The sequence below is a fragment of the Dromiciops gliroides genome, chromosome 4, assembly GCF_019393635.1.
Source record: "Dromiciops gliroides isolate mDroGli1 chromosome 4, mDroGli1.pri, whole genome shotgun sequence".
Classification (NCBI taxonomy): Eukaryota; Metazoa; Chordata; class Mammalia; order Microbiotheria; family Microbiotheriidae; genus Dromiciops; species Dromiciops gliroides.
The window spans coordinates 105,097,828-105,124,193 of record NC_057864.1 but is presented as its reverse complement, the minus strand read 5'-3'; the positions used below and the strand labels follow the sequence as shown (position 1 = coordinate 105,124,193).

At 42.4% G+C, this 26,366-nt stretch overlaps 1 protein-coding gene across 1 annotated transcript; it reads left to right on the top strand.

Moving 5' to 3' along the window:
- On the top strand, window positions 1-26,366 carry RAB7B (RAB7B, member RAS oncogene family). The gene is made up of 6 exons (XM_044004830.1): window positions 1-186; window positions 10,138-10,206; window positions 12,578-12,704; window positions 13,814-14,029; window positions 19,045-19,170; window positions 23,867-26,366. The coding sequence occupies exons 2-6, from the start codon at window positions 10,154-10,156 to the stop codon at window positions 23,945-23,947; spliced, it is 603 nt and encodes a 200-aa protein (XP_043860765.1). The 5' UTR covers window positions 1-186; window positions 10,138-10,153; the 3' UTR covers window positions 23,948-26,366.

Below are 26,366 nucleotides of genomic sequence, written 5' to 3'. Positions count from 1 at the left end.
ACGAGAGGGATAGGGGGGAAAACTGTTGGAGGAGGTGGCCTGCCTCATTTTATCTTCCTGCTTTTTTCCTTCAAAGCCTCTTTCCCTTCTCCGGTGTCCCTGGGGTACTAGGCATGGCCCCTTGACTCCCAGAAGCCTCGAAGCCCCCTGTCTGGGCAGCGTGGCTGCCCTGTTCCAAGTAACCCCGTGAGTAACATGTTGCCTTCATGTCTGTCTGTCGATCTGTCAGTTTGTCGATCTGTCAGTCTGTCTGCTGGTCTGTCCCAGCTCCCCCAAGGGGCACTCTAGTGAACCTGGACGCTCGGGGGCTTGGATCCAACCACAAAGGCGTTGGCAAAAATACCCACCCTAGAGAAACAATGCCTGGTCCCTTCGAGAGTTGCCAGGGCAGATGTTTCAGGAACAGCTTTGGCACGGCTGTGCTCTCCCCTCCCCACTCCCAACTCCCTCCTTTTCAGAGAGAGCACGGGGCTGAGCATGAGCTGGGCTAGGCTGGGCTGGGCTGGGCAGGGCTGTGGTTCCCAAGCAGGAAGCAACAGCCTGATCCCTCCTGAAGTTGTCCGGGTTGTGCTTTGGAAGGAACTGCTGAGCAAGGAATCCGGCCGGCTGGTAGAGCGAGGCCCCGCGGCTCCTCTTCAGCCCCTCCCTTTTGTTCTCCCCTGGGTCACACACGGCAATAGAAAGGGTTCCACAGTAGTGGGGAGCTGCGAACCTACTGCCCTTCACACTCTGCCGTCACCTGCCCTGGGCTGATGGCACTGCTGGCCACCAAAACCCCCCTTTCTCAGCTGCTGTCACAGTTTCTAAAATTTCAAAGTTAGAGATTTATTCCTTTGGCTAATGACCGGTTATTATTGGACTCATGACCTCTACATTCTCTCCCTCTTCCAATATTCTTTGACTCATTGTGCAACAGGAAAGGTGCTAGTTTGGAAGTCAGAGGACCTGGCCTGAGATTCAGCACCGCCACTTTTTAGGAGTGAGACCCCTGGGAAGTCACATTCCTTCTCATTTTAGAGAAAATAATTAGCTGGAAATCATATACTATTTTCATGGAATTATAGATTGAGAACTGGAAGGGACCCCAGGGACTATCTAGTCCAAGTCCCTTGTTTTACAAATGTGGAAACTGAGACCAAGGAAGGTCAAATGATTTGCCCAAGGTCACACTGGATATATTAAGTAGGATTTTCACAGAGGTCATCTAAATTCTGAGTCGATGCTTTATTCTTTATACTATGTTTCTTCCCTTTAAGGTATTCAGTGTGTTTTGGGATATCAAGGTGGTGCAGTGGATAGAGCACTGGCCCTGAAGTTGGGAGGACCCGAATTCAAATCTGACCTCAGACACTTATTAGCTGTGTGACCCTGAGCAAGTCACTTAACCCCAATTCGGCTCTTTGCTGACTCCAAGTCTAGCCCTCTGTGCACTATAGCACACTGCCTCTCGAGGAGGGTGAAGTGGATTGTCTGTGAAGTCCTTTCCTAGTTCCAACATCCTGGGACTCTAGGCCTAAAGTATAACCCATGGTCCCTGCCCACAGAGAACTTATGCTCTAAGTGAGGAGATGTGACATAGGAAGCAGAGAACATTAAGTGCTAAGCCACCTGGTTTCATCTTCTGTCCATGATTGCGAATGCAGACAGAGAGAGGGAGAGATTGAGTGTTTTCACTCATTTTTTTAAATGTTCTTTTTTCTTTTTAAGTGAGGCAATTGGGGTTAAGTGACTTGCCCAGGGTCACACAGCTAGTACGTGTTAAGTGTCTGAGGCCGGATTTGAACTCAGGTACTCCTGACTCCAGGGCTGGTACTCTATCCACTGCGCCTTCTAGCTGCCCCGTTTTCACTCATTTTTAATCTTCAATATAATAATTGCTGTCCATGGATTTTACTGATTTCTTAAAAATCATAGTAGGCATCACCTATTTTAGTTTCATTTCAGACCCGAGAGCTCCAAAATGTCATTGGTGTCCGATTTCAGGCAGCTCCTGGTGAAAACAGCTCGGGACTGAGGATGAGAGAATGTGTCCCTATCTAGGTGATGGTTAATCCAGGGAAATGATTCCCAATGGAGTAGAAGACAGGGCAAAAGAGGAAGGGACCCAATGCTGCCGAGTCTACATTCTGACCTTCCCAAGGCCTGGTGGGCTTCCCTGGACCACTCCTGCTCTCAACAGGGAGGGGACCCCCTGGCTTTCAGTGGAGTCTCTCCATCAGGTTACCTCTGATGACTCAGGCTAGAAGGGAAGGTACTAGAGAAGAAGCTATTGGAGGAGGGCCCTCAGTGGATTACAGCTCTGGAAGGGCTTTCTGCAGGGCAAGTCACCCTGTGTCACTTACTAAGGTAGGACTCTTTGTGTCTGAGTCAGCCCTGCTAATGCTCAGGCATGTGGAGTGAATAAGGTTTTACAAGGTCACCACAGATTCCCGGCAAGGAGCTGAACAATGGAATGAACAGGGAGCTGGCTCCCTGATAGGAAAAGACTGCACTTGGAGTTAGATCTGGGTTAAAATCCTGGCTCTAACACTTAACTGGCCTGGCCTCTCTGAGCCCATTTGCTCCTAGAATCTAGAGTTGAAAGGGGCTTTGGATATCACCTGACCCAAATCTTTCCTTCCACTTTGTAAAGGAGGAAACCAAGACCCCAAGGAATTAAGTGATGTGCCCAAAGTCACATATGTTGTACTAAAATTTGATTCTACTACAATGGAGTTTAATTCTTTGTTAGAAGAATTTAAAGGGGCACCTAGGTTGTGCAGTGGATAGGCCTGGAGGCAAAAAAGACTCATCTTCCTGAGTTCAAATCTGGCTTCACACATTTACTAGCTGTGTGACCCTGCACAAGTCACTTCACCCCATTGGCCTCAGTTTCCTCATCTGTAAAATGAGCTGGAGAAGGACATGGCCAGCCACTCTTGTAATCTTTGCCAAGAAAACCCCCAAAGGGGCAGAATTTAAACCCAAATCCTTTCATGACAAATCCAGTCCTTATTCATTCAACAAACCTTTATTCATTTGCCTGTGATGTATAGACTGCTGCACTTGTCTCTCTAGAAAAGACACAAACACATAGCTATAACACATGGCATTGTCCTACACGAAGCCCTTCCTGATCAACCTTCCCCTGCCCCCATCCCCCAGATGTTGGGGCCTGTTGGTCAACAAGCATTTATTAAGCTTCTGTCGTTTGCTAAGTGGGAATACAAAAAAAGGCAAAAAGACAGTCCCTGCCCCTGAGGGGCTCAAAGTCTAATGAGGAAGACAACATATAAACAGCCCTGTACAAACCAGTGATATACGGTATAAGCTGGAAACAATCAAGTCTCTAGAATTAAGAGGAATTAAAGGTTTCCAGAAGCAGGTGAGGTTTTAGCTGGGGCTTAAAAGAACCCAGGAAAGTCAGGAGGCAGAGTGTCTTAGTCAAGGAACAACAAGGAGAACAGTGTCACTGAATTAAAGAGCGTGTGAGGGATAAAAAGATTGAAAGGAGACAGGGCAGGTTACAAAGGGCTTTGAATGTCAACAGAGGACTTTATATTTGATCCTGGAGTTAACAGGGAGCCACTGGCATGGTCACACCTGTGATATGGGAAGATCCCTTTAACACTGAATTGGATTGCAATGGGTAGAGACTTGTGGCAGGGAGACTCATTGGCCCCTATCGCAAATAATCCAGACATGAGATGATGGCCATGAGGGGAGTGGCAGCGGCAGAGGAGAAAAGGGGATGTACGTGAGAGATGTTAGGAAGGTCAATCCAACAAGCCTTAGCAACAGATTGGAAATGGGAGATGAAAGAGAATGAGTCAATGAGGATGCCTCCCTGACCAATAGTATTTATATTTATTTTCTATGTATTTAGATAAAATATAAACTCCTTGAAGGCAGGGACTATTTCATTTTGTTGTCTCTGTTAGTGCCTGGTACATAATTAGTGCTTAATAAATGCTTATTAATTGAAATCCTTACTACTCTTTTCCCTACTGAGGATAATACAGGGCATACCGAATGATTTAGTTCATTTTTAAGCTTTATTAACTTTAAAGGAATAAATGCTACAAACTTAGCAAAAAGCAACATTTGAATGGTTAATTCAAATTTTAAAATATTGATGTGCTTCCTATTGAAATTTAATATAATCATTTTCTTTATGTTGTATATCACTCTATTCAATTTTTTTCTAACTTTGTAAAACCTTCAGCAGTGACTGGAAGGATTACATTTGTAATCTGAGCTTTAGAATCATCCAAAGAATGAAGTTTTATACATACATGACAGTTTTATACATACATGAGAAAAAGTCCAGTGGTGATCGATCAGGGGACCAAGGTGGCCAAGCAAGAAGACCTTCCTTACTGATCTGTGACTGACACCCAGAAACTGTCACAAACTCAATGAATAATGACAGGGTACCCCATCTTCTCATAATTAAAATTAAAAATTTAGCATTCAAAAGTCACAAAACTAAAAAAGTAAATGAAATTTAAATGATTAAATTTTAAAATGCTTTTTACCCAGATTTTTATTCAGAAAGTTTTTATTCAGAAGTATTTAAGCCTACCATGTGCCAGGCACTGTGCTAAATGCTAAGGATACAAAAAGAGGCAAAAGATGTCCCTGCCCTCAAGAGGCTTACAATCTAATGTAGGAAACATGCAAACAAATATATACAAAGTGACCTATATATAGGATAAATAATAAATGTGGAATTAAAAGAGGGAAAGCATTGAAATTAAGAGGGGTTGGAAAAGGCTTTCATAGAAGGTGGAATTTTAGTTGGTACTTAAAGGAAGTCAGATAAGTCAGTAGTTGGACTTGAGGAGGGAGGTAATGCCAGAGAGAGTAGGAGACAACTAGAGAGAATACCTGGAGCTGAGAGATGGAGTGTTTTGGTTGTGGGACAGTCAAGAGGTCAATGTCACAGTATTAGAATTGTAAGGTCTTCTCACATGATTCCTCCCTTGGCCAGCTAGGTAGTGCCATGGATAGAGCACCAGGCTTGAAATCAGAAAGGCTCATCTTCCCAAGTTCAAACCTGGCCTCAGACACTTACTAGCTGGGTGACCCTGGACAAGTCCCTTAACCCTGTTTGCCTCAATTTCCTCATCTGTAAAATGAGCAGGAAAAGGAAATGGCAAACCACTCTACTATCTTTGCCAAGAAAAACTTAAAAATAGGATCATGAAGAGTCAGACACTACTGCAAGGACTAAACAACAAAAAGATAGCACAGTAGATGGAACACTGAATGAATTTGGAGTCAGAAAGATCTGAATTCAAATCTGCCTTGTACAACTTCTTGGGGTAACAAGTTTTAGCTTCTCTGAAACTCAGTTTTCCCATCTGCAAAGTGAGGATGATATTTGTGCTTCTCATCTCACAAGGTACAAGTACTTTGTAAACCCCAAAGAACTATATAAAGGTAGCATATTATTTTTCAAACTATACTTTCACGATGCAGACTCTTGGGGTGGGGAGAGTTTCCAGAGCCAGAAAACACCCCCCTTAAGGAATGCAGATCAGCAATTTATCTATAATCTGTTTAAAGAGAGTTGCCTGAGGCACTAAGAGATTCTTTGGTTTACCCATGGTCATACAGGTAATATAGAGGCAATGAGGTACAACAGAAAGAACACTGGCTCTGGAATCAGAAGACTTGGGTTCGAATCCCACCTCTTATCCATCTCCTGACTCCATACATTTGTCCTGGCAGTTCCCCACTCCTGGAATGTTCCAGCTCTTCACCCCAACCCGGCTTCACCTTCGATTTACACTCTTCTATGGACATAGTTATTGACAAGTAGTCTCCCTTGAGGAGAAAGTCTGCTTTTGCCTTTCTTTGTGTCTCCAGTGCTTAACATAGTGCCTAGAAGACAGTAAGCTCCTTAATAAGGGCCTGTTGAGTGACTGCGTGATGGATGAGAGGGTGAGAGGAGATACAAAGATGAAAAAGGCAAAGTCTTCCCTTCCCTCAAAGGAAGGCGAGCTTCCACATAGCAAGGACTACCCTGCTCCTGGCACCTCTCCCCTGGATCATTTTTAATGTCCCTTTCTGGATATCTTCCAACTCTGCAGGTCTTTTGGGAACTGAAGTAGCCAAAACTTCACAGAGTGTTCCAAGTCCAGATGCCCCCATAGTTTTATACACAAGGCAGGGGAACATTTTGTTTTGTCTCTAACACCTTCTGGGTGATGCTTTGCTGGCTGGGGCAGTCTGTCGGGCAAGTGTTCTTAGGAAAGTGTCTACAGAGAATCCTGAGCCTCTTTCCCAAGTCATAATTGATATTCAGGCCACATCACTCCACAAGCATTGGGTTATTTTCCCCTACTTTGCCAGTCCTCCCCATGGCCCAGGACCCAGATCTGGGAGAAACTCCAGCTAGACTGAAGTTGCAGCTTGTGGCTGTGGGACAGAGCTCTGTCTGGGCACTTGGCCTGTAAAAGACCCTGTAAAGACCAGACCAATACCTTTGACCTCATTGGCTTTAGCTGAACTATCCCACAATAAATAAACAAATGTGTAAACTAACAAAAAAAATTACTTCATGCATAAATTTAAGAAGCTGAGTTAGATGATCTTTAAAGTATCCTTCAGTTCTAAATTCTATGACTGTTTTTTGGGGGATCCAAACCTGTGATTTCACTGGGTTGAGGAAACTACTGTGTGGAAACTCATCTCTATTTAGAAAGCTGGAGTTCTCAACCTGTTTGGTCTCAGGACCCCTTATATTCTCTCTTAAAAATTATAATGGTATATTCTTTTATTAATATATTTATTTCATTAGATGTCTCCCAATTTCATGTAAAAAATTAACATTCATTGTTCAAAATGTTGAGTTTCAGATTCTTTCCCTTCTTCCCTCAAGAAGGCTGATTGTTATCACACAGTAAGTGGTTGTGCCGAGACTCAAATCCAAACCTATACATTGTAAAGCAGAATAGAAATGAGGATATTATCTACTGTTCTGGATTATTCTTCCTCTAATATAGGCAAGCAAGATACAGTTTCTTCATCTGTTAATGATACCAGTTCTGGTTATCTCATAGATTTATTGTAGGAATTAAATTAGATTGTAAAAGTGAAAGTCTTTTCTAACCATGTAAATGGAAGTTGTTATTATTTTCATGGTTGTCATCGCTGTCATCGTTGTCACCATATATGATTGTATTTAAAAGGCAACATGATGTAGAGGAGAGAGGTTCGATTATAGACAGGCAAGAATGGATTTGGGGATTTTCGATTCAAGTGAGGGATGAGATCAGAACTCTGGATTCCACTCATTCCTTCTGATTCATAATGAATGAATGAATGAATGAATGAATGAATGAATGAATGAATGAATAACAAAGCATTTATTAAGTATCTACTACATTCAAAGCATTGTGTTAAGTACTGGGAGATAAAAATAGACTGGACAATCCGTGTTTTCAAGGAGATCACATCCTAATAGAGACGGCACATAAAGGAGGTCATAGCTCCGGGTCAGATGGAAAGCCCTCCTGGTCCTTGGGGTACAATGGCAAAGATGAAAATCCTTAATGTTGTTTTCATTGATAAAACTAGATTTCTGGTGCTGAAGCATTTGACAGTGCCAAGGACTTTGGTAGCAAGAAACTTTCTTTTCAGTCATAAAATTATGAGTTTCTTGAGGGCAGGGACTACCTTTTGCCTCTTTTAGTACCCCCCAGAGCTTAGACCAGTGCCTGACCCACTGGTAGGTAGGTGCTTAATAAAGGTTTATTGATTGATTAAATCTTCAGGCTCTGTGGATGCCCAGGAGTCAGGGGCAGTAGTGTCTACAGAAGTAACTGCCAGGCTGCATCTCCAGAGGGCTTGAGTCCTGGATGGTGGTTGTGGAATTAAGGCTGGAAGGACGGTTGGGGTCTGGGGATGTGGAGTCTGATCTTCTTGGGGCTCTTTAATTCGGGGTCCATCCATGTCTGAGGGGAGGTGGTAGTCCATTTGGCCTGCCTGGCACATGCCACCCTCTGTCTCCTCCCTTATAATGCCTTGCTGCTGCACTTAGACCAGCTTTCTACCCTAATGGGTACTGGCAGCTAATAGGCATCTGGGGAGGATGGCTGGTCCTTCTCCACAGGAACTGCTGCCCTGAATGATCAGCAACAGGGCTGGAAGCAGGGCCAATGGATTATGGGATGGGGGCTCTTGGGTTTACCTGCTCATCATGGCATTTGGTCAGATGCTGGTGTTAGTGGGAGCTAGGTTGGTGGACCAACTGTCACAGGGATTGCTCCCTTCAAGGATGGCTTCAGGGACTAGACCAAAAGTAGTAACAATGGAGAATTCTACTACTCAGACTTTTCTGTATTATCTTCTTCTTCTTTTTTTTTTTTTTTTTAGTGAGGCAATTGGGGTTAAGTGACTTGCCCAGGGTCACACAGCTAGTAAGTGTTAAGTGTCTGAAGCCGGATTTGAACTCAGGTACTCCTGACTCCAGGGCCGGTGCTCTATCCACTGCCACCTAGCTGCCCCTGTATTATCTTCAAAAAATTATATATTTCATCTGCCTCAAGGGTTTCAACATAGTCCCTCAACCCCCACCTCAGGGCAGGGGGATAGATGCAATGACCCCTGGAGTTCTCTTTTAGCTATTACCAGTCTATAATAGTTATAATAATTCACATTTATATGGTACTGCTTTAAAGTTTCCATTTGATTATTTACATGATGTGCTTTGCCCATCTTTAAATGCTATATATATTTCAATGATGGGTCTTATTATCTTATTCAATTCTTGTAAGGAAGATCCTAGAGGTATAATATCCCTATTTTACAGATGAGGTCAACTAAAACTCACAAAGGTGAAGTTTTTTCCTCCAAGAGTACACAGTAATTTTCAGAAGGTATATTTAAACCCACTACTCCATGCTGATTCTCTCGATCTATCCGTCCATCCATCCATCCACCCACCCATCCATTCATCCATCATCTATCTATCTATGCATCTATCCATCATCTATCTATCTATCTATCTATCTATCTATCTATCTATCTATCTATCTATCTATCTATCTATCTATCTATCTATCCATCTATCCATCCTTCCACCCACCCACCTACCTATCCACCTACTCATCCATACATACATTTATTTATCTATCCATCTCTCTATGCATCTATCCATTCATCCATCTTTCTATCTATGCAATTATCCATCCATCCATCTATCTATGTATTTATGTATCTATCTTTCTATCATCCATCTATCTATCTACCTATCTATCTATCTATCTATCTATCTATCTATCTATCTATCTATCTATCCATCTGTCTATCCATCTGTCTATGCATCTATCCATCCATCCATCCATCCATCCATCCATCCATCCATCCATCCATCCATCCATCCATCCATCCATCCATCCATCCATCCATCCATCCATCTCTGGGCCTCAGTGTCTCCATATGTGAAATGACCATTACATAATGTTCCCTTCGGCTAAAATATGTCAAGGGCTCCTAGCTATGTGCTCCATCCTGAGCAACAGTAGTGGTGGAAAGTTATAGGCTGTTGAGGCCCTCAAGTCCAAATTCCATTGAGCTGCTTGGGAATGAAAGAAGGGAGGGCTCTGGGAGGTGGTATGGGAGTGGGTTTGGGGTTGGTAACAAACAACAGACCTTGAAATAACTTTCCATTTTGCAAAGAGCAGCAATAATGCAGTCAAAGGAGGAATCAGGGATTCCACATTGAACATACAAATACTGGGTAGCTTATATCACCACCCCCAAAACCTCCAAAGCAGAACTAATCATTGGTCTCTTATATCAGACCCTTATTCTACCCATGGTTGGTTCCTGTCCTGGTTGTCAGGGGATCTCAGGATTTGGTCCCAGCCTTCCCTCCTGGATGTGACAGGGTTACCTCAGTGAACCCAGAATTTGCTGGACCAAAAGACCAAGACATAGTGATAGTGTGGAGTCCCCCTCCAGTTTAGAAAGTGTAAAAGGGTGCCCTATCAAGAGCTTTCTTTTCTCTGAGAAGAAAACAAGCCAACCTGAGTTGCTCTAGGCCACCTCAAACCAAGGAAACACTAATCAGAAGGCAAAGTCTAGGTGAGGTTGACTGCAGTGGCCACTGGAATTAGCATGTGCCTAATTTTTCTCTTCCCATAGGTTCCCTGGTTCCTCGATGGACCCAAGGAGGAAGATAGACCTGAAGCTCATCATTATTGGAGCCCTAGGGTAAGATGAAGCCTGCCCAATGCCTAGTCTCAGAATGATTAGAATTGTATCCAACTGGGGGCAGCCCCTTGCCCCGAGATAATAAGATAATAAGATGTCTTCCACGAAGCTCTGCCTTCTGGGAGTCCCTGAGCTTGGAGATTCCACCAGGAAGGAAGTCTTGCTAAACTAGATGTCTTTCCTGTGGCCATACCACTAATATGTATAATAGGACGAGGTCTTGTCCAGGGGGTCGAGACTAGAAGTTGAAAACAGGCTCTGGCCCTGGTTCTTCTTCCAATTAACAGGGGGACCTTAGTCATTTAACTGCTCTGTGCCTTAGTTTTTTCATCTGTCAAATGGGTCACTTACCTTGGAGTGAGGTTTTAAGGATCAGATGTGACGCGAGACGTGAAATGCTTCCCAAACATTAAAAGTGCCATGCTAATATAAGGTTGCTACTATTAATAAATTGTGAATAACTCACACACACACACACAAACACAACTGTAATCTCTTTGAGGACAAGGGCGCTATTGTTTTTCATATTTTAATCCTCAGTACTTAGCTTGGTATATCAATGTTATTACATTCATACATCAAGCATCTATAATTTCCTCAGTCTAGGTATTCCTGGTGTGGAAACTCCATTCCTTAATTCAATAAGCATTTATTATATGTCTTCTATGTGCAAGGCATTGGCAATATAAAGACAAAATTAAACCATGCCTGACCCCAAGAAGCTTATATTCTATTGGAAGGAGTAACCTATACACAAATAAATAAATCAAAATACATACACACCAAAATACAAAGCACTTTCCAGGAGAATGCCCTTGCAACTGGGAGAATCAGGAAAGATAGAGTTGAGCCTTGAAGGAAGCTGGGAAAGGAGTGCTCTCCAGGCATGGGGGACAGCCTGGACAAAGGCATACAGATGGACATGGAATGTTGTATATGGGGAAAAGAAAGTAGAGCCATTAATCTAGAGCACAGAGGATGTGTGAGAGAGAACCTCGCTACAAGCCTATTAATAAGGTGGGCTGGTACCATATTACAAAGGGTTTCCAAAGCCATACAGAGAACTTTGAATTTTTCCTAGCGACAACAAGGAACCACTGGCGCTTACCTGTGCTTTAGGAATAGGAGGCTATTTTAGTAGGGCTTGAATGAGGGTGTTGGCTCTTTAAGTGTAGAGAAGGGGATGGAGAGGTGGCTGAGGCTGTTATTTACCCACAGTTACATAACTAACTAGTAAGATTTGAACTTGGGTCTTCCCTGGCTGAAAGTACAAATTAATATCCACTACTCCATGCTGCCTTTCATCAATTATTATTAATAATAATAATTTTGATTTTATAATGCCATCACCTTACATTTGCATAATACTTTAACTTTTTCAAAGCATGAACTTTTCTCTTTTTTGGTATTGAATTGTTTTTTATTTTCCAAAATATATGTAAAAACAAATTTTAACATCAATTTTTTAAAACTTTGTGTTCCAACTTCTCTTCCTCCCTCCATTCCCACCCCCCACCCACAAGAACTCAAGTAATTCAAAATAAGTTATACATGAGTAGTCATGGAAAACTTTCCCACATTAGCTAGGTTGTGAGAGAAAACAGTAAAAAAAAAAACCTTCAGATTAAGGAATTATCAAAGAGGAAAAAAAATTTTTTTAATGTGTTTCCATCTGTTTTCAGATACTATCAGTTCTTTCTCTGTAGATGGGTTGCAATTTTCATAAGTCCTTCAGGTTTATATTGGATCATTACCTAAAGATTGAACTTTTGAAATCGGAAAACTTGAGTTCAGAACCCAGTTCAGCTACCAACTCATTAACCTGCTTGAGCAAGTCCTTCCTCTCTCTACATCAGTTTCCTTGTCTGAATTAGGTGATTCCTTAAGTCCCTTCCAGCCCTAAATCCTGTGGCCTATGACCACGGCTATTAAATTGTTTAATTCTTATACTAAGATGAGAAGGTTCATGCACAGAGTTGAGGTGACTTGCATAAGATCATACTACTTTAATGAGTGATGAAGAAGATGATGATGGTAATGAACTAAGGCAGCTGCCTCCCTCATTCTTCCACACATCCAGACTTTACCTAGGTGTAAAACCTTCTCCTTACCAAATACCTTGAGGAACTCTCCTCCACCCACCATCTTGACTAGTCCCTATTCCAAGAGCTGTTCTCCAAAGACTTCCAGCTCTGAGAAAGTATGTCCAGGCCATAGTGAGGTATCCCTCAATGATGATGTACAGGACCAAAAACTCTGGGGACTGGCCTCCACAGAGAAAAACAGAGCCCTGAGACCTATGAAATGATTGTAAAGCCAATGTGTGTGTGTGTGTGTGTGTGTCTGTCCATGAATCTCTATGTCCCCTCAGAGTGGGAAAGACCTCCCTCATGAATCAGTACATACACAAGACTTTCTACGAGGATTATCAGACCACCCTGGGGGCCAGCATCCTCTCCAAAGTCATCATCGTAGACAACACAACCTTGAAGTTACAGGTGAGCAGGGTCGCCCCTCCCCACTGTGTTCAGACAAATACAAATCCTCCCCGGTCCCTTGGGTTGACTCAGATGTAGCCACATCCATCAGCTACATACGAGAATAGCAGGGGATCTAGTGGAAAAAGCACTGATTACAACTCAGTAAGTCTAGGTTCCAGTATTGGCTTGGTCATTAATTCTTCCATCAGTTCTGGCAGTTCTTGAGGGTAGAGATTGTTTTGTTCATGTCTTTCTCCTCCCAGCATCCAATCTTTAACACAATAGAAAGATCTTAGTTCCTAGTGGGAGGGTTGGACCAGATGGCTGCTGAGGTCTCTTGTTGTAGCTGTTCAGTCATTTCAGTCGTGTCTGACTCTGCGACCCAACTTGGGGTTTTCTTAGCAGAAATACCAGAGTGATTTGCCATTTCCTTCTCCAGCTCATTTTATGCATAAGGAAACTGAGGCAAACAGGGTGAAGTGACTTGGCCAGGGTCACATAGCTAGTAAGTGTCTGAGGCTGGATCTGAAATCAAGAAGATGAATCTTTTTGACTCCAGGCCCAGTGCTCTATTCACCAGGCCACATAGCTGCCTAGGGCCCTTACTTCTTCAGATTTATGATCCCATGATCCCATGTTCTTACATACTTTAAAAACATTTCTGGAATTTGAATTTGAAAATAACTGCAAATGCTAGGGAGGTTATTTGACCTCAGTGCACCTTAATTTTCTCATCTGTCAAATGGGATTATAATCCCAGCCCTACCTACCTCACAAGCATTCTGTGATGAGAAAATGACATAATTAATATGAAAGTGCTTTCAGAAACTTAAATGTACAATGCAAAGATATTATAATGTTCAAAGTCAGAAGGCTTGAGACCAAACCAAAGTATTGGCCTCTTGACCAGCCAATCAATTAATCAATCAAAATTGATTTAACACCTACTATGTAGCAGGCACTGCATTAAGTATTAGGGATACTAAAAGAGGCAAAAGATAGTCCCTGTCCTCAAGGAGCTTACAATCTAATGGCCAGAGAGAGAAAGGAAAGTTATGAGGAAAGCTGATATGTGAAGCCTCTTTATGCTGCTTCTTTCAAGTTCATGGTGGGATTTTTTCCTCCAGATATGGGACACAGGAGGTCAGGAGCGGTTCCGTTCCATGGTATCCACCTTCTACAAGGGTTCAGATGGCTGTATCTTAGCCTTCGATGTCACTGACCGAGACTCTTTCCATGCCCTGGACACCTGGAGGGGGGACATTCTCCAGAAAACAGTGCCCACGGAGCAAGTTGTCCCCATGGTGGTGCTGGGGAACAAGATCGACCTGGATGACCGGGAGGTAAGGGATAAGCTGGGTTGGGCTGGGTAGTGGGCATATGCTAGCACTTCCCCTCTCCTGAGCCTTTTCTTGATATACTTTCCCAGGTGTTGGGGTGAGGGCCCAGGAGAGCCAGCCTATTTCATTATCAGAGAGCAAGCACTGTTCCCCCAGCAAAAACCTTTGGTCATTTAATTCAACAGTTTAATTTATTTATTATGTGCAGATACTGTATTGAGGATCAGGAAGGTGTGTTGTTTAGGCAAGATGTGGTCTCTCCCTTAAAGAAACTTACAGTTGAGTTGGGGGGAGGGGACAAAATAATAAAGAACTGCAATAAGCTATGGGACAAAAGAATAGGTAACTGCATTAGGCAAAATGCTTTGTGAAATCTGAAGGGAGAATGATTATTACCAACTTAGGAGTGAAGAGGGGTGCTTCGTGTAGGAAGTGATATTTAAATTGGGTTTAAAGGATGGGAAGGAACTCAACAGAGGGTAGGGCGGGTGTGCCAAGGTGGTAAAGCACAGGATGTGTAAGAGGGACAGTGAGTAGTCCAAGCAGGTCACAAGAGAAGAAACCAAAGGGTATGACTCCCCCCACCCCACCCCAGAGCTGGTGGCCCAACCCCCAGGGCCAGGAGGAACAGCAGGGGGTGGAAATGAGAAGTTACCTGAGTCACAGTGCACGTGGAATTCACCGACTCCCAGACAGAGACAGACAGAGAGTAACAAAAAGACAGACAGACAGAGAGTGACAGAGACACAGACAAAGACAGAGAGGCTGATGGGAGAGACAGAGAGTGACAGAGAGAGACAGAGACAGAGAGGCTGATGGGAGACACAGAGAGAGACAGAGATAGAGAGTGACAGAGGCTGATGGGAGAGACAGAGAGACACAGGGAGAGACAGAGACAGAGAGGCTGATGGGAGACACAGAGAGAGACAGAGAGATAGAGAGACACAGACAAAGACAGAGAGGCTGATGGGAGACACAGAGAGAGACAGAGAGATAGAGAGACACAGACAAAGACAGAGAGGCTGATGGGAGACACAGAGAGATACAGAGACAGAGAGGCTGATGGGAGACACAGAGAGAGACAGAGACAGAGAGGCTGATGGGAGAGACAAAGAGAGATGGAGACTGAGAGAGACAGAGATAGAGACAGAGATACAGATGCTGAGAGGAGATAGAGAGAGACGGAGACAGAGAAGATATGAAGATGAGTCCCGAGATGGCAGGCATGGGAAGTTGTGGTAGGAGAGGGAGGGGGAATGGAAGGTGGGGAAGCTGTGTATTTCAACTCCCTGTGGGTCCTGAAGAATGGGGCAGAGACCTGACTCTGTCCACAAGTCCCCACTCACCGGGCTTGTGTCAGCAAGTTGTCCATCTTGGGCCCGGGTGGACAATGGAGACATTGTGAAGGAGGGCAGAGAGCCCAAGAGGAGGGGATTTGGACCCTGCTGCTTCTCCAGGAGAAAGTCGGGAGAGAAAGGAATTCTGATGGCAGCTTTGATCACCGACAAGACCGGCTCCCCTGAAACTGTCATCAGGGAGAGGAGGCAGTTCTCAGTGCTCCCCGTTGTCATGGGGCATAACTAAGAATGTGGCCAGAGTCCAGCTCAGCGCCCACCGGGTTATCTTCCGCAAGCATGAATCGGGAGGAGGGATAGAAAGGCTGCCCCAGAGCCGGCCAGGAGGATCCCCAGGAACTCAGGCCCCTGCAACTTCCCAGACCCAGGCCCGGGTGGGGTGCAGAGGCTTGGGCTGTTGGAATTCCGGTCAGAAGAGAGGAGAGTTCAGATTGCCCCCCGCCCTCAGGCTCACAAGCAGCTTTCCCCACAACTCCCCGTGAGGGAGTCAGGGCTTATATCCCCCTCCCCATGAAGCTAAGGCTCAGAAAGGCCACACAGCAATTACCAGAGCTAAGGTTCCACCCCAGTTCTCTTGACTCCAAATCTAGATCTCTTTCCGCTATCCCAGGGCTGGCTGCAGAGACAGCCTCCCTCACCCCTCGCCCTGGCGGGGCTCCCAAGATTCCACCATCACCAGCTACAGGAAACTATTTTGGGAATTATGGCTCTATTTTGGGAATATGGGGGGAGGACAGGAAAAAAGCAGAGCTAGATACCAAACTCAGGTGCGTACATGCAGAATTGGGAGATTTTCGTTCAATTTTTTTTTTAAGTTTTACTGATGTGTTTTGATTTTACATTACAGAGGCAGCTAGGTGACGCAGTGGAAAGAGCACTGGCCTTGGAGTCAGGAAGACCTGAGTTCAAATCCGGCCTCAGACACTTGACACTTACTAGCTGTGTGACCCTGGGAAAGTCACTTAACCCCAATTGCCTCACCAAAAACAAAATAAAACAAAACAAATCAAGATTTTACATGACAAACATTTCAGGATTACTCCCACTGTCTCATAACAAAGAAAAGCAACTAAGCAAAACTAACACCCATCTAAAAATACATGCAACATTCCATACAAGTATCCTCCACCTCAATTTTTTTTTTAATGGACAGAAATGGATTTTCTCTCCCTCCCCAACCCCACTGGGGAAAAAAAAAATTCCTTGTAACAAATATACATGGTCAAGCAAAACAGTTCCTTCATTGGCAGTGTATACACACACACACACAAATATGTATGTATACGTGTATATAAAATGTGTGTGTGTGTATTTTTCATTCTTTACCTTAAATCTTCTATCCCTCCATCAGGAGGTAGATAACATGTTTCATCATCAGTTTTTGAATTATGGATGGTCATTTTATTGATCAAAGTTTTATTTTTTTATACCTTTTGAAGCTGTCTGTCTTAACACTATTGTGTCTTTTTCCTCCTGGTTCTGCTCATTTCATTCTTTATCAGTTTATAAAAGTCTTCAAAGTTAGGGGGGGGTTTGTATAATTTTGACATTATATTATAAATTGTTCTTCTGGTTGTAATTACTTCACTCTTTATCAGTTCACCGAAGTCTTTTCATGTCCTTTTTTATTTATTTCCTCATTGCTTACAACACAGTAATATTCCATCACATTCATGTACCACAATTTTTTCAGCCAGTTCTCATTTGATAGGCATCCCTTTAGTTACCAGGGTTACGAAAAAGGGCTGCTATAAATATTTTTGTACATGTAGAACCTTTTCCTATTTCTTTCATCTCTTTGGGGTATAGATTTAGCCACATATTGTTTAGTAACTTTTTGTGTATGCTTCCAAGTTGCTTTCCAGAATGGTTGGACCCACTCACAGCTCCACCAGCATGGCAACAATGTACGCAGACCCCTTCACCATTTATTTTCCATTTTTGTCATCTTTGCTAATCTGATGGGTGTGAAGTGGAATCTCAGAACTGCTTTAATGTGCATTTCTCTAAGTGATTTGGAGCAGTTTTTTTTTTCATATGACTATAGATAGATAGCCTGTGTGTTTTCCCTTGAAAATTGTCTGTTCATATCCTTAGACATATATGAATTGAGGGAACGCCTTTATTCTTACAAAATTGAATCTGTTCCTTAAATGTCTTGGAAATGAGACCTTCATCAGAGAAGCTTGCTGCAAAGATTTTTCCCCAGTTAATTGTTTACCTTTTACTCTTTTTTTTTTTTTGTGAGGCAATTGGGGTTAAGTGACTTGCCCAGGGTCACACCACTAGTAAGTGTCAAGTGTCTGAGGCTGGATTTGAACACAGGTACTCCTGAATCCAGGGCTGGTACTCTATCCACTGCACCACCTAGCTACCCTTACCTTTTACTCTTAAATCTGTGGATTTATTTGTGTAAAATTTTTTAACTTTATGTAATTAAAATGATCTATTTTATCTTATGAGATCCTCTCTGTCCGTGATTTGGTCATGGACTTTTCTTCTTTCCATAGACGATAGGTATTTTTTCTGTGTTTCTCTAAATTGTTTTTGATATGAACTTCTTTATCAATGTCTCATCCATTTGGAACTTATCTTGGTATAAGTCATAATATGTTGGTCTAAATGGAATTTCTTCCATACTGTTGTATAATTTTCTCAGCAGTTTTATCCAATAGTAAGTCCTTATCCTAGCAGCTGGGAGGTTTCTGTTTACTGAATGCTAGGGGACCATATACATTTGCTTATATGTACTGTATACTTAACCTGCTCCACTGATTAATCTCTCTTTTTTCTTAAGTCATATCAAATTGTTTTGAGAATTTCTCTTTTGAGTTCTGGCACTGCTAGACTCCCTTCATTCCCACTTCCAAAAAATTATCTCCATTGAGATTCTTGGTCTTTTTTGTCTCCATAGGAATTTGGTTATTATTTTTTTAGTTCTATAATTATTTGATAGTGTGATTGCTATGACATTGAATAAGTTGTTTTTGTTTGTCTTTCATTCTCGAAGAGGACTATGATAGATGCCAAGACTTGCAATGAATTGGGTTTAAGTGAGGCAGGGCTGTGCAAAGTCACCAGCCTCACTCTCTCCTCCAGAGCCATCTGGGTCCAGTGGCAAGATATATTATCAGGATGACTGGAGATGGCCCCAGATGTTTAAGGCAATTGGGGTTAAGTGACTTGCTCAGGGTCACACAGCTAGTAAGTGTCTAAGGTCATATTTGAACTCAGATCCTCCCAACATCAGGGGCAGTGCTCTATCCACTGCACCACCTAGCTGCCCTTAATTGAATAAGTAAATTAATTCAGATAATATTTTCATTTTTATTATATTGATTCATCCTACCCCTGAGCATTTTTTCCAATTTAGTTAGGTCTGTCCTTATTTCTAGAAACAGTTTAAATCTCAACTCTGACAGTAACTGGACAAAATCACTTAACCTCTCAAAGTTCCACTTTCCTCTCCAATCAAATGAGGATTATAATTCCTACACTTCCTGCTGTGATGATAGCTTGTGGTAAGCCTCAAAGTCCTTTGGAAATGGGAGCTGTGATTATCATTTTTCTGGGTGAGGGAGAACAGGGGCTATGGAAGTAGTCTGTGCCCGGAGAAGCCTTAGTGTCTCAGAGAATATTATTGATGCCTTTCCCTTTATTTAGGTGTCCCAGGAAAAAGCCCTGGACTGGTGCAAAGAGAAGGACATACCCTACTTCGAGGTCAGTGCTAAGAATGACATCAACGTGGAGCAAGCCTTTGAACTGTTGGCCAGACAAGCGCTGAAACGGGTGAGTGGTTGGGGTGGTCTGTGTCCAGCCTGGGTCGGCTTCCCCTGGGCTGTTTGGGAGCAGCAGACTAGTACAATGGCACGGGCTCTAAAATCAGAGGACCTAGGTTCAGATGTCCCCTTGGACACTTCTGGGTGTCTTTGTGCCTGGGTCACTTTGGTCAAGACACAACCTCCTGGGCCTCAGTTTCCTGAAGTGGTGCAGTGGATAGAAGAGTGTTGGACTTGGAGTCAGGAAGATCTCAATTTAATCTAGCTCTATACATTATATCTATGACCCTGGGCAAGTCATTTAAAATTCCATTTGCCTCAATGTCCTCATCTATAAAATGGAGATAATAATTAACACCAACCTCCCAGAGATGTTGTAAAGACAAAATGAGACAAGGTTTGTAAAGCACTTTGCAGATTCCCCCTACCTTTCTAGTCTTCTTACACCTTATAACCCTTGTCCTCCTATGGGATCCAGTGACAATGGTCTCCTTACTGTTCCTTTTATGCACTTTGTTTTTAAATGCCAATAACTTTTTCTTTCTTTCTTCCTTCCTTCCTTCCTTCCTTCCTTCCTTCCTTCCTTCCTTCCTTCCTTCCTTCCTTCCTTCCTTCCTTCCTTCCTTCCTTCCTTCCTTCCTTCCTTTCTTTCTTTCTTTCTTTTGTGAGGCAATTGGGGTTAAGTGACTTGCCCAGGGTCACACAGCTAGTGTTAAGCGTCTGAGGTCGTATCTGAACTCAGGTCCTCCTGACTCTAGGTCCAGTGCGCTATCCACTGTGCCACCTAGCTGCCCCTCCTTACTGTTCCTTAAACAAACAACTCCATATCCAGACTTCAGTCATTTTCACAGGCCATCTCCCATGTCTGAAATGTTCTCCTTCCCCATCTTCTCCTGCCTTCCTTTAAGTCCCAACTAAAATCTCACCTGGATAGTTTTATGGCACAGTGGATAGAGTGCTGGCCCTAGAATCAGGAAGCTTCATCTTCCTGAGTTCAAATCCAGCCTCAGATACTCACTAGCTGGGCAGCTCTGTTTGCCTCAGTTTCCTCATCTGTAAAATGAAATGGAGAAGGAAATGGCAAACTACTTGATATCTTTGCCAAGAAAACCCCAAATGGGGTCACAACTCAACAACAACAATTCCTAGGGACATATCACTATAAAAAGGATTCTTAGTCAATCACTTAACTCTTGGATCTATTAAGAGCTTATTGTACGCTCTTAACCCTCATTGCCCCACAAAAAAAAAAAAAAAGAACTTACTATATGACAGTTGCTGTGCTAAGAAGGCCTTGGATATCCATCCCTACTATTCCTCTTCCAAAGTGACCTTAAGGAGATTCAACACCCCCTACTTTTTCACACATAAAAAGGAATCCAGGCAGCTAGGTGGCACAGTGGATAAAGTACTAGCCTTGGATTCAGGAGGATCTGAGTTCAAATCCAGCCTCATACACATGACACTAGCTGTGTGACCTTGGGCAAGTCCCTTCACCCTCATTGCCCCACAAAAAAACAAAAACAAACCAAAAGGAATCCTGTGAGAGGATTACACTGTGACTTTTTATGAGTTCATCAAACACAAGTACTTTGGCTAGACTTCTGACTATTGTTCCAGACTTATTGTCAGCCTATCAGGAAGCCCCATGATTGTTGGTGAGTTTTCAGTAGCTTACCCATATCCCTGGTCAAATCATTAGTGAACTAGCTATCTCTCCTTTCTCTACTCAAAATGGGGTTCTAGATAGTTAGGTGGCATAGAGAATAGAGCTAGACCAGTACTACTTCTAGTACTCCTGCGAATAACAAGAACATGTTTATATAATACTTAGTATGGCCCATGTACTAAATGCTTTATAATCATTTTCTCATTTGTTCTTCACAGCAACCCTATGATGTAGGCGCAAGCATTATCTCCATTTTATAGATAAGGAAACTGAGGCAAGCAGAAGTTAAGTGACTTGCCCAGTTAGAAAGTGTCTGAAGTTCTTTTATTTGAGTTTTCTTATACAAAATGACTAAAATGGTAATGTTTTACATAATTGCACATGTATAACTGCTTATTACCTCAGGGAACCAGGAGGGGAGGGAGGGAAGGAGGGATAAAATCTGGAACTCAAAACTTTAAATAAAAATGTTTATGATTTTTTAAAAAGTGTCCGAGGTCAAATTTGAATACAGGTCTTCATGACTCTAGGCCCACAACTCTATCCACTGTGCCACCTAAGAACTGAGTTCAAATTCTGTCTCAGATATTTACTAGGTGTAAGTTCAAGCAAGTCACAATAAATACTGTTATTATAACAGCACTTAACTCCCAGGGTTGTTGGGAGGATCAAATGAGATAATATGTGTAAAGTGCTTTTCAAACATTAAAATGCTATGTAAATGCTAGATATTAAATTACTGGTTTGTTTTTTTTGTTTGTTTGTTTTTTAGTGAGGCAATTGGGGTTAAGTGACTTGCCCAGGGTCACACAGCTAGTAAGTGTTAAGTGTCTGAGGCCAGATTTGAACTCAGGTACTCCTGACTCCAGGGCCGGTGCTCTATCCACTGCACCACTTAGCTGCCCCTTAAATTATTACTGTTTTAACTCAAGTGTTTCCCATCAGTCAGAAACAAGATCAGATAAGATGACTTCTTGAAAAAGTTCCAACAGCTAGTATTTGTATAGTGCTTTAAAGTTTGCAAAACACTTTAACAAATAACATCTCATCTTATCCTGGCAACAGTCCTTTGAGGTAGGTGCTATTATTATCCCCATTCTATAAATGAGGAAACTGAGGCAGACAGAAGTGAAATGACTTGCCCAGGATGACACAACTACTGAATGAATGAAGCGAGATTTGAATTCAGATCTTTGGGACTACAGGTCTAGCATTCTATCTACTGTGTCACCTAGCTACCTCTTTCGTATTGTTGATACTGTGAAGAATACTTCAACAAAACATACTGGGGAAGGTGGGGGGTGGGGGGAACAAAAAGGGAATTTAGAAAGGGACACAGACAAGCAGGACAATCTTGTTACTACATTGTTAAATTTGAACTTTTAAGAAACCAGACTTGTAATTTCACTGGTGGTTTCCTTGATTCATTTAAATCAGGCCTGTGTCTTCATGGAAGTTCTACTTCCTCTCCTCAAAGTAACTTATAGTGTTAGAGAGTAAATATACACTTTTTAAAAAATAGTAAACACTTTTATTTAAAGTTTTGAATTCCAAATTTTGTCCTTCTTTCCTATCCCCCTCCCCGAGGCCGTAAACAATCAGATATAAGTTATCCATGTATAATTATATAAAACAGTACCAAAATGTATACTTTAAAAAAATTTTTTTAATTTAATTTAATTTTAATTTTTTTACTATTACATGTAAAGGTATTTTTTTTGAGTTCCAAATTTTTCTCCCACTTTCCCTTCCTTTCCCTCTCCTGAGGCCAGCAAGCAATCTTCTATAAGTTATGCGTTACAATCATGTTAAACATATTTCTACATTAGTCATTCTGTAAGAGAAGGATCATAACAAAAAGAAAAAAACACAAGAAAGAATAAACAAGAACAATAACAAAAAAGCAACAACAAAAATGAAAAATAGTATGCTTCGATCTACATTCAGATTCCACAGTTCTTTTTCTACACGTGGAGAGCATTTTCCACCATCAGTCTTTTGGCATTGTCTTGGATAACAAAATATATACTTTTTAGTTGTTGTTGTTGTTGTTGTTTTTTTTAGCGAGGCAATTGGGGTTAAGTGACTTGCCCAGTGTCACACAGCTAGTAAGTGTTAAGTGTCTGAGGTCGGATTTGAACTCAGGTACTCTTGACTCCAGAGCCAGTGCTCAAATATATACTTTTTTAAAAAATCAAAGTGTAGGCATAGAATTTGTTATGTCCACCTCTTTCTTGTTCTTCTTTCTTTAGGCAATGAGAAAGGCACCAGCAGATCTGGTATTATCTAACCTGCATGTGCAGGTGGGAATGTTGAGTTGGGGTCCGAGATCATCTGGGATACTGCATATTGAAATGTTTATGTTAATAATTATTAGCTTCAAAATTTTTTAAAATTACTTTAAAAGAGAACATTCTGGGCAGCTAGGTGGCACAATGGATAGAGTACTGGCCCTGGAGTCAGGAGGACCTGAGTTCAAATCTGACCTCAGACACTTGACACTTACTAGCTATGTGACCTTGGGCAAGTCACTTAACCCCAATTGCCTCACCAAAAAAGAAAAAAAGGAAAAAAAAAAGAGAACATCCCATTCAACATGCAGCACCTGTTCAAAGAATCCATTCAGTTACAGATTATGAGAAGTAAAGATATGGAAAATAGAGAGGAGTTGAAGTAAGGGGAAAGGAGAAGTGGAGCTTATAAGAGCTTTCTCTGTCTCACCCCAATCCAGGCAGCCTGGAGTCCTTTGACCCCACAGTTGATAGTGTTTAGCAAATATGTAAAACCACCACTTTGCCAACACCAACGCAGTTTCCCTGGCTACCAGAAATAGAATGGCAAATCCAGATTAGCTGAGTGCACTCAAACAACCTGAGTTTCTAGCTCAGCTTCTGAGTGAACCAGGATAAATCACTATGGGTCTCGGTTTACTCATCAGTACAATGGGAGGAACAATCCCACCCTCCAGTGGACATTAGAAAGAAGAGGACCTGTGGCTCTCTGGACATAATTTCTGTTTTCTTCTTTCCTCCTGCAGCATCGAGGGATTTTTGAGAACTATCTGACTGATTCTATCAAGCTTTCACCAGCGGGTGAGCCAAGGAATAAATGTTGCTGATGATGGAGAGTCCCCTCTCAGAGACAGAGGCCACCCTAGGAAGGAGGCTGCTGATTGTTCTGGACTAGGGCTGGGTAGAAGATTAGGAGCCCCTGTCCATAACCTCCTCTGTCTCAGGCTGCTGGGACCTGGTGCCCAAAAGAGACTCTTGATGAGCTGTAAAGACAAACAATGCACTGCCACTGTCTGTGAGTCGAAAAAGAACAGAGGATGCTGGTGGACCCATGATAAACAGCCTCCCTGCTACAAGGGAGCAGAGGGACAGAAGATTCAGGAATCATAACTGATGTTCTTGAGTTGGAAGAGGCCTTCAATGTCATAGAGCTCAAAGCAAGATTCAGCCACCTTCCAATACAGCCCCTTCATTTTGCAAATGGGGAAACTGAGGATTTATTTAAAGAAGTTAAGTAACTTGGCAGATGTCACCAGGTAGTAAGCATCAGAGACAGGATTTGAATCCAGGTCCTCTACTCTTCACTGTTTCAAACTCTCTATTTCAGGAAATTTAGATAAGGAAGGGAAATGAGTTGCCTATAATCATATATGGCTAAAGCTAGAAACCAAGTCTACAAGATTTCCAGTTCAGTCCTTTTCTCCATCCCAAATATTTCCTTCTGTCAAATCCCTATTGAGAACTCTGTGGTAATATAGAATAGTGGTTAGAGCACTAGAATTTGAGTCAGAGATATATGGGTTCAAATGTGTTCAAAACCTGTGTGACTCTGGGCAAGTCATTCAACCTCTCCTGGTCTCAGTTTCCTTAAAATAAGAGATATGTACCCAATGACCTCTAAATGTCCTTTCCATCTCTAAATCTATGATTCTATGACTTCCTCCCTCCACAAACAATGATGTCCCACAATTATCCTCATTAGGAACCTACCATCCTCATCTTCTACCCCATTGTAACTTACCTGACCCTGGGTACAAACAGCCCAATTCAACACACATTTGAGAGAAAGAGTGAGAGAGCATTAGAGTGAGAGAGAGAGAGAGAGAGAGAGAGAGAGAGAGAGAGAGAGAGAGAGAGAGAAAGAGAGAGCGCCTTAGTCTGACTGTAAGAGTCACACCTCAATGCCAAGCAAAGGCCTTTGGAATTGAGCCAGCTGCCTTCTGAGAACAGTCTTGTTATGGAAAGTACCAAAGAACTGTGGACTAGAACATTGGGAAACCTCAGTTACAGTCTCAGCTGGGCCAATTATCAAGTCAGCCACTGTGAAACTCAGTTTTCTCATCTGAAAAGGAGGGTGATGCTATTTGCCTTCAGAAGGCTAAGGTTGGACTCAAATGAGACAACATGCTTTGAAAACTACAATACTCTCTACAAATAAACATCATTATTTGTTTACCTTGATAAGGTCATAAAGGCACTAGACCAGAGACAGAGCAAAGGGGTGAAAAACAATTATGCATCCTATGGGACAGGGGGCTGGAACCAGGGCTCTCTGATTGAGAGGAAAAATCTTGGTTTCCTCCTTTGTTCCCTATGCCAGCCCGAGGTGTGTCTCCTGTTCCTCTCCCCAGGTCCATAAGAATACAGTGTGGTACATCAGAAAGGGTGCCTTCTACAGTAATGGCAAAGGTTGGGGAGGTTTAGAGGAAGGAGAATGAGTTTTGTTTGAAACACATCTTTGCACATCGATTGATGTGATCTCCTTGCTGTCCAAGAGACTCTCAAAAAGTCTTCTCCAGCACCACAATTGGAAAGCATTGATTCTGCAGCATTCAGCTTTCCTTACGGTCCAATTCTCACATCCATACATTGGATATTTTTCAACGAGCTGATATCTATGATTTCTAATTGGATGAAAGATTTAATACTTTCCAAATGGGGAGGGCAAACAGGTGCAATTCCCTAAAATCAGAAAAGGAAGGGTCCCACTCCCCAAAGTGTGTATGTATAAACAATCAAAAGTACATGGAAACAATACCTGATTGATCAGTTTGGGGTCAATTTTCAGATAAGACATGGGTTGCTTGAGATGTAAAATTGTGAGAAAACTCCTTGCATCAATCTTTTGATCTGACCAGGTTTCTGGTCAGCATAACCCAGATCCTCAGTTAAGGGTTTCTAAATAGCAGGGAGAGGTGGTTCAGTTTCCCAGCCATGCAGGGCTAGGTTCAAACAATACAATAAGGTTTTCTCCCAGTTCCCACAATTGAAAAAAGTTTTCTCACAAGACAGAAATTGGACTAGAACCATAGTTGAATAGAAAGGGAACCAAGCTAGCTCCAGAACTGAGCCACAAGATGGAGTCAGTGGGGCTCACTCAGTTACCACAATGAACCACTTGCTGCTCCAATACCCTCGATTCCCTCAATTTCCTCATTTTGAAGAGAGCACAAATAGAAACTGTATTCAGGGATGACGTTAAAGGTCTTCCATGAGATGCCTTGTTTTGGGGAGAGATTGATACTA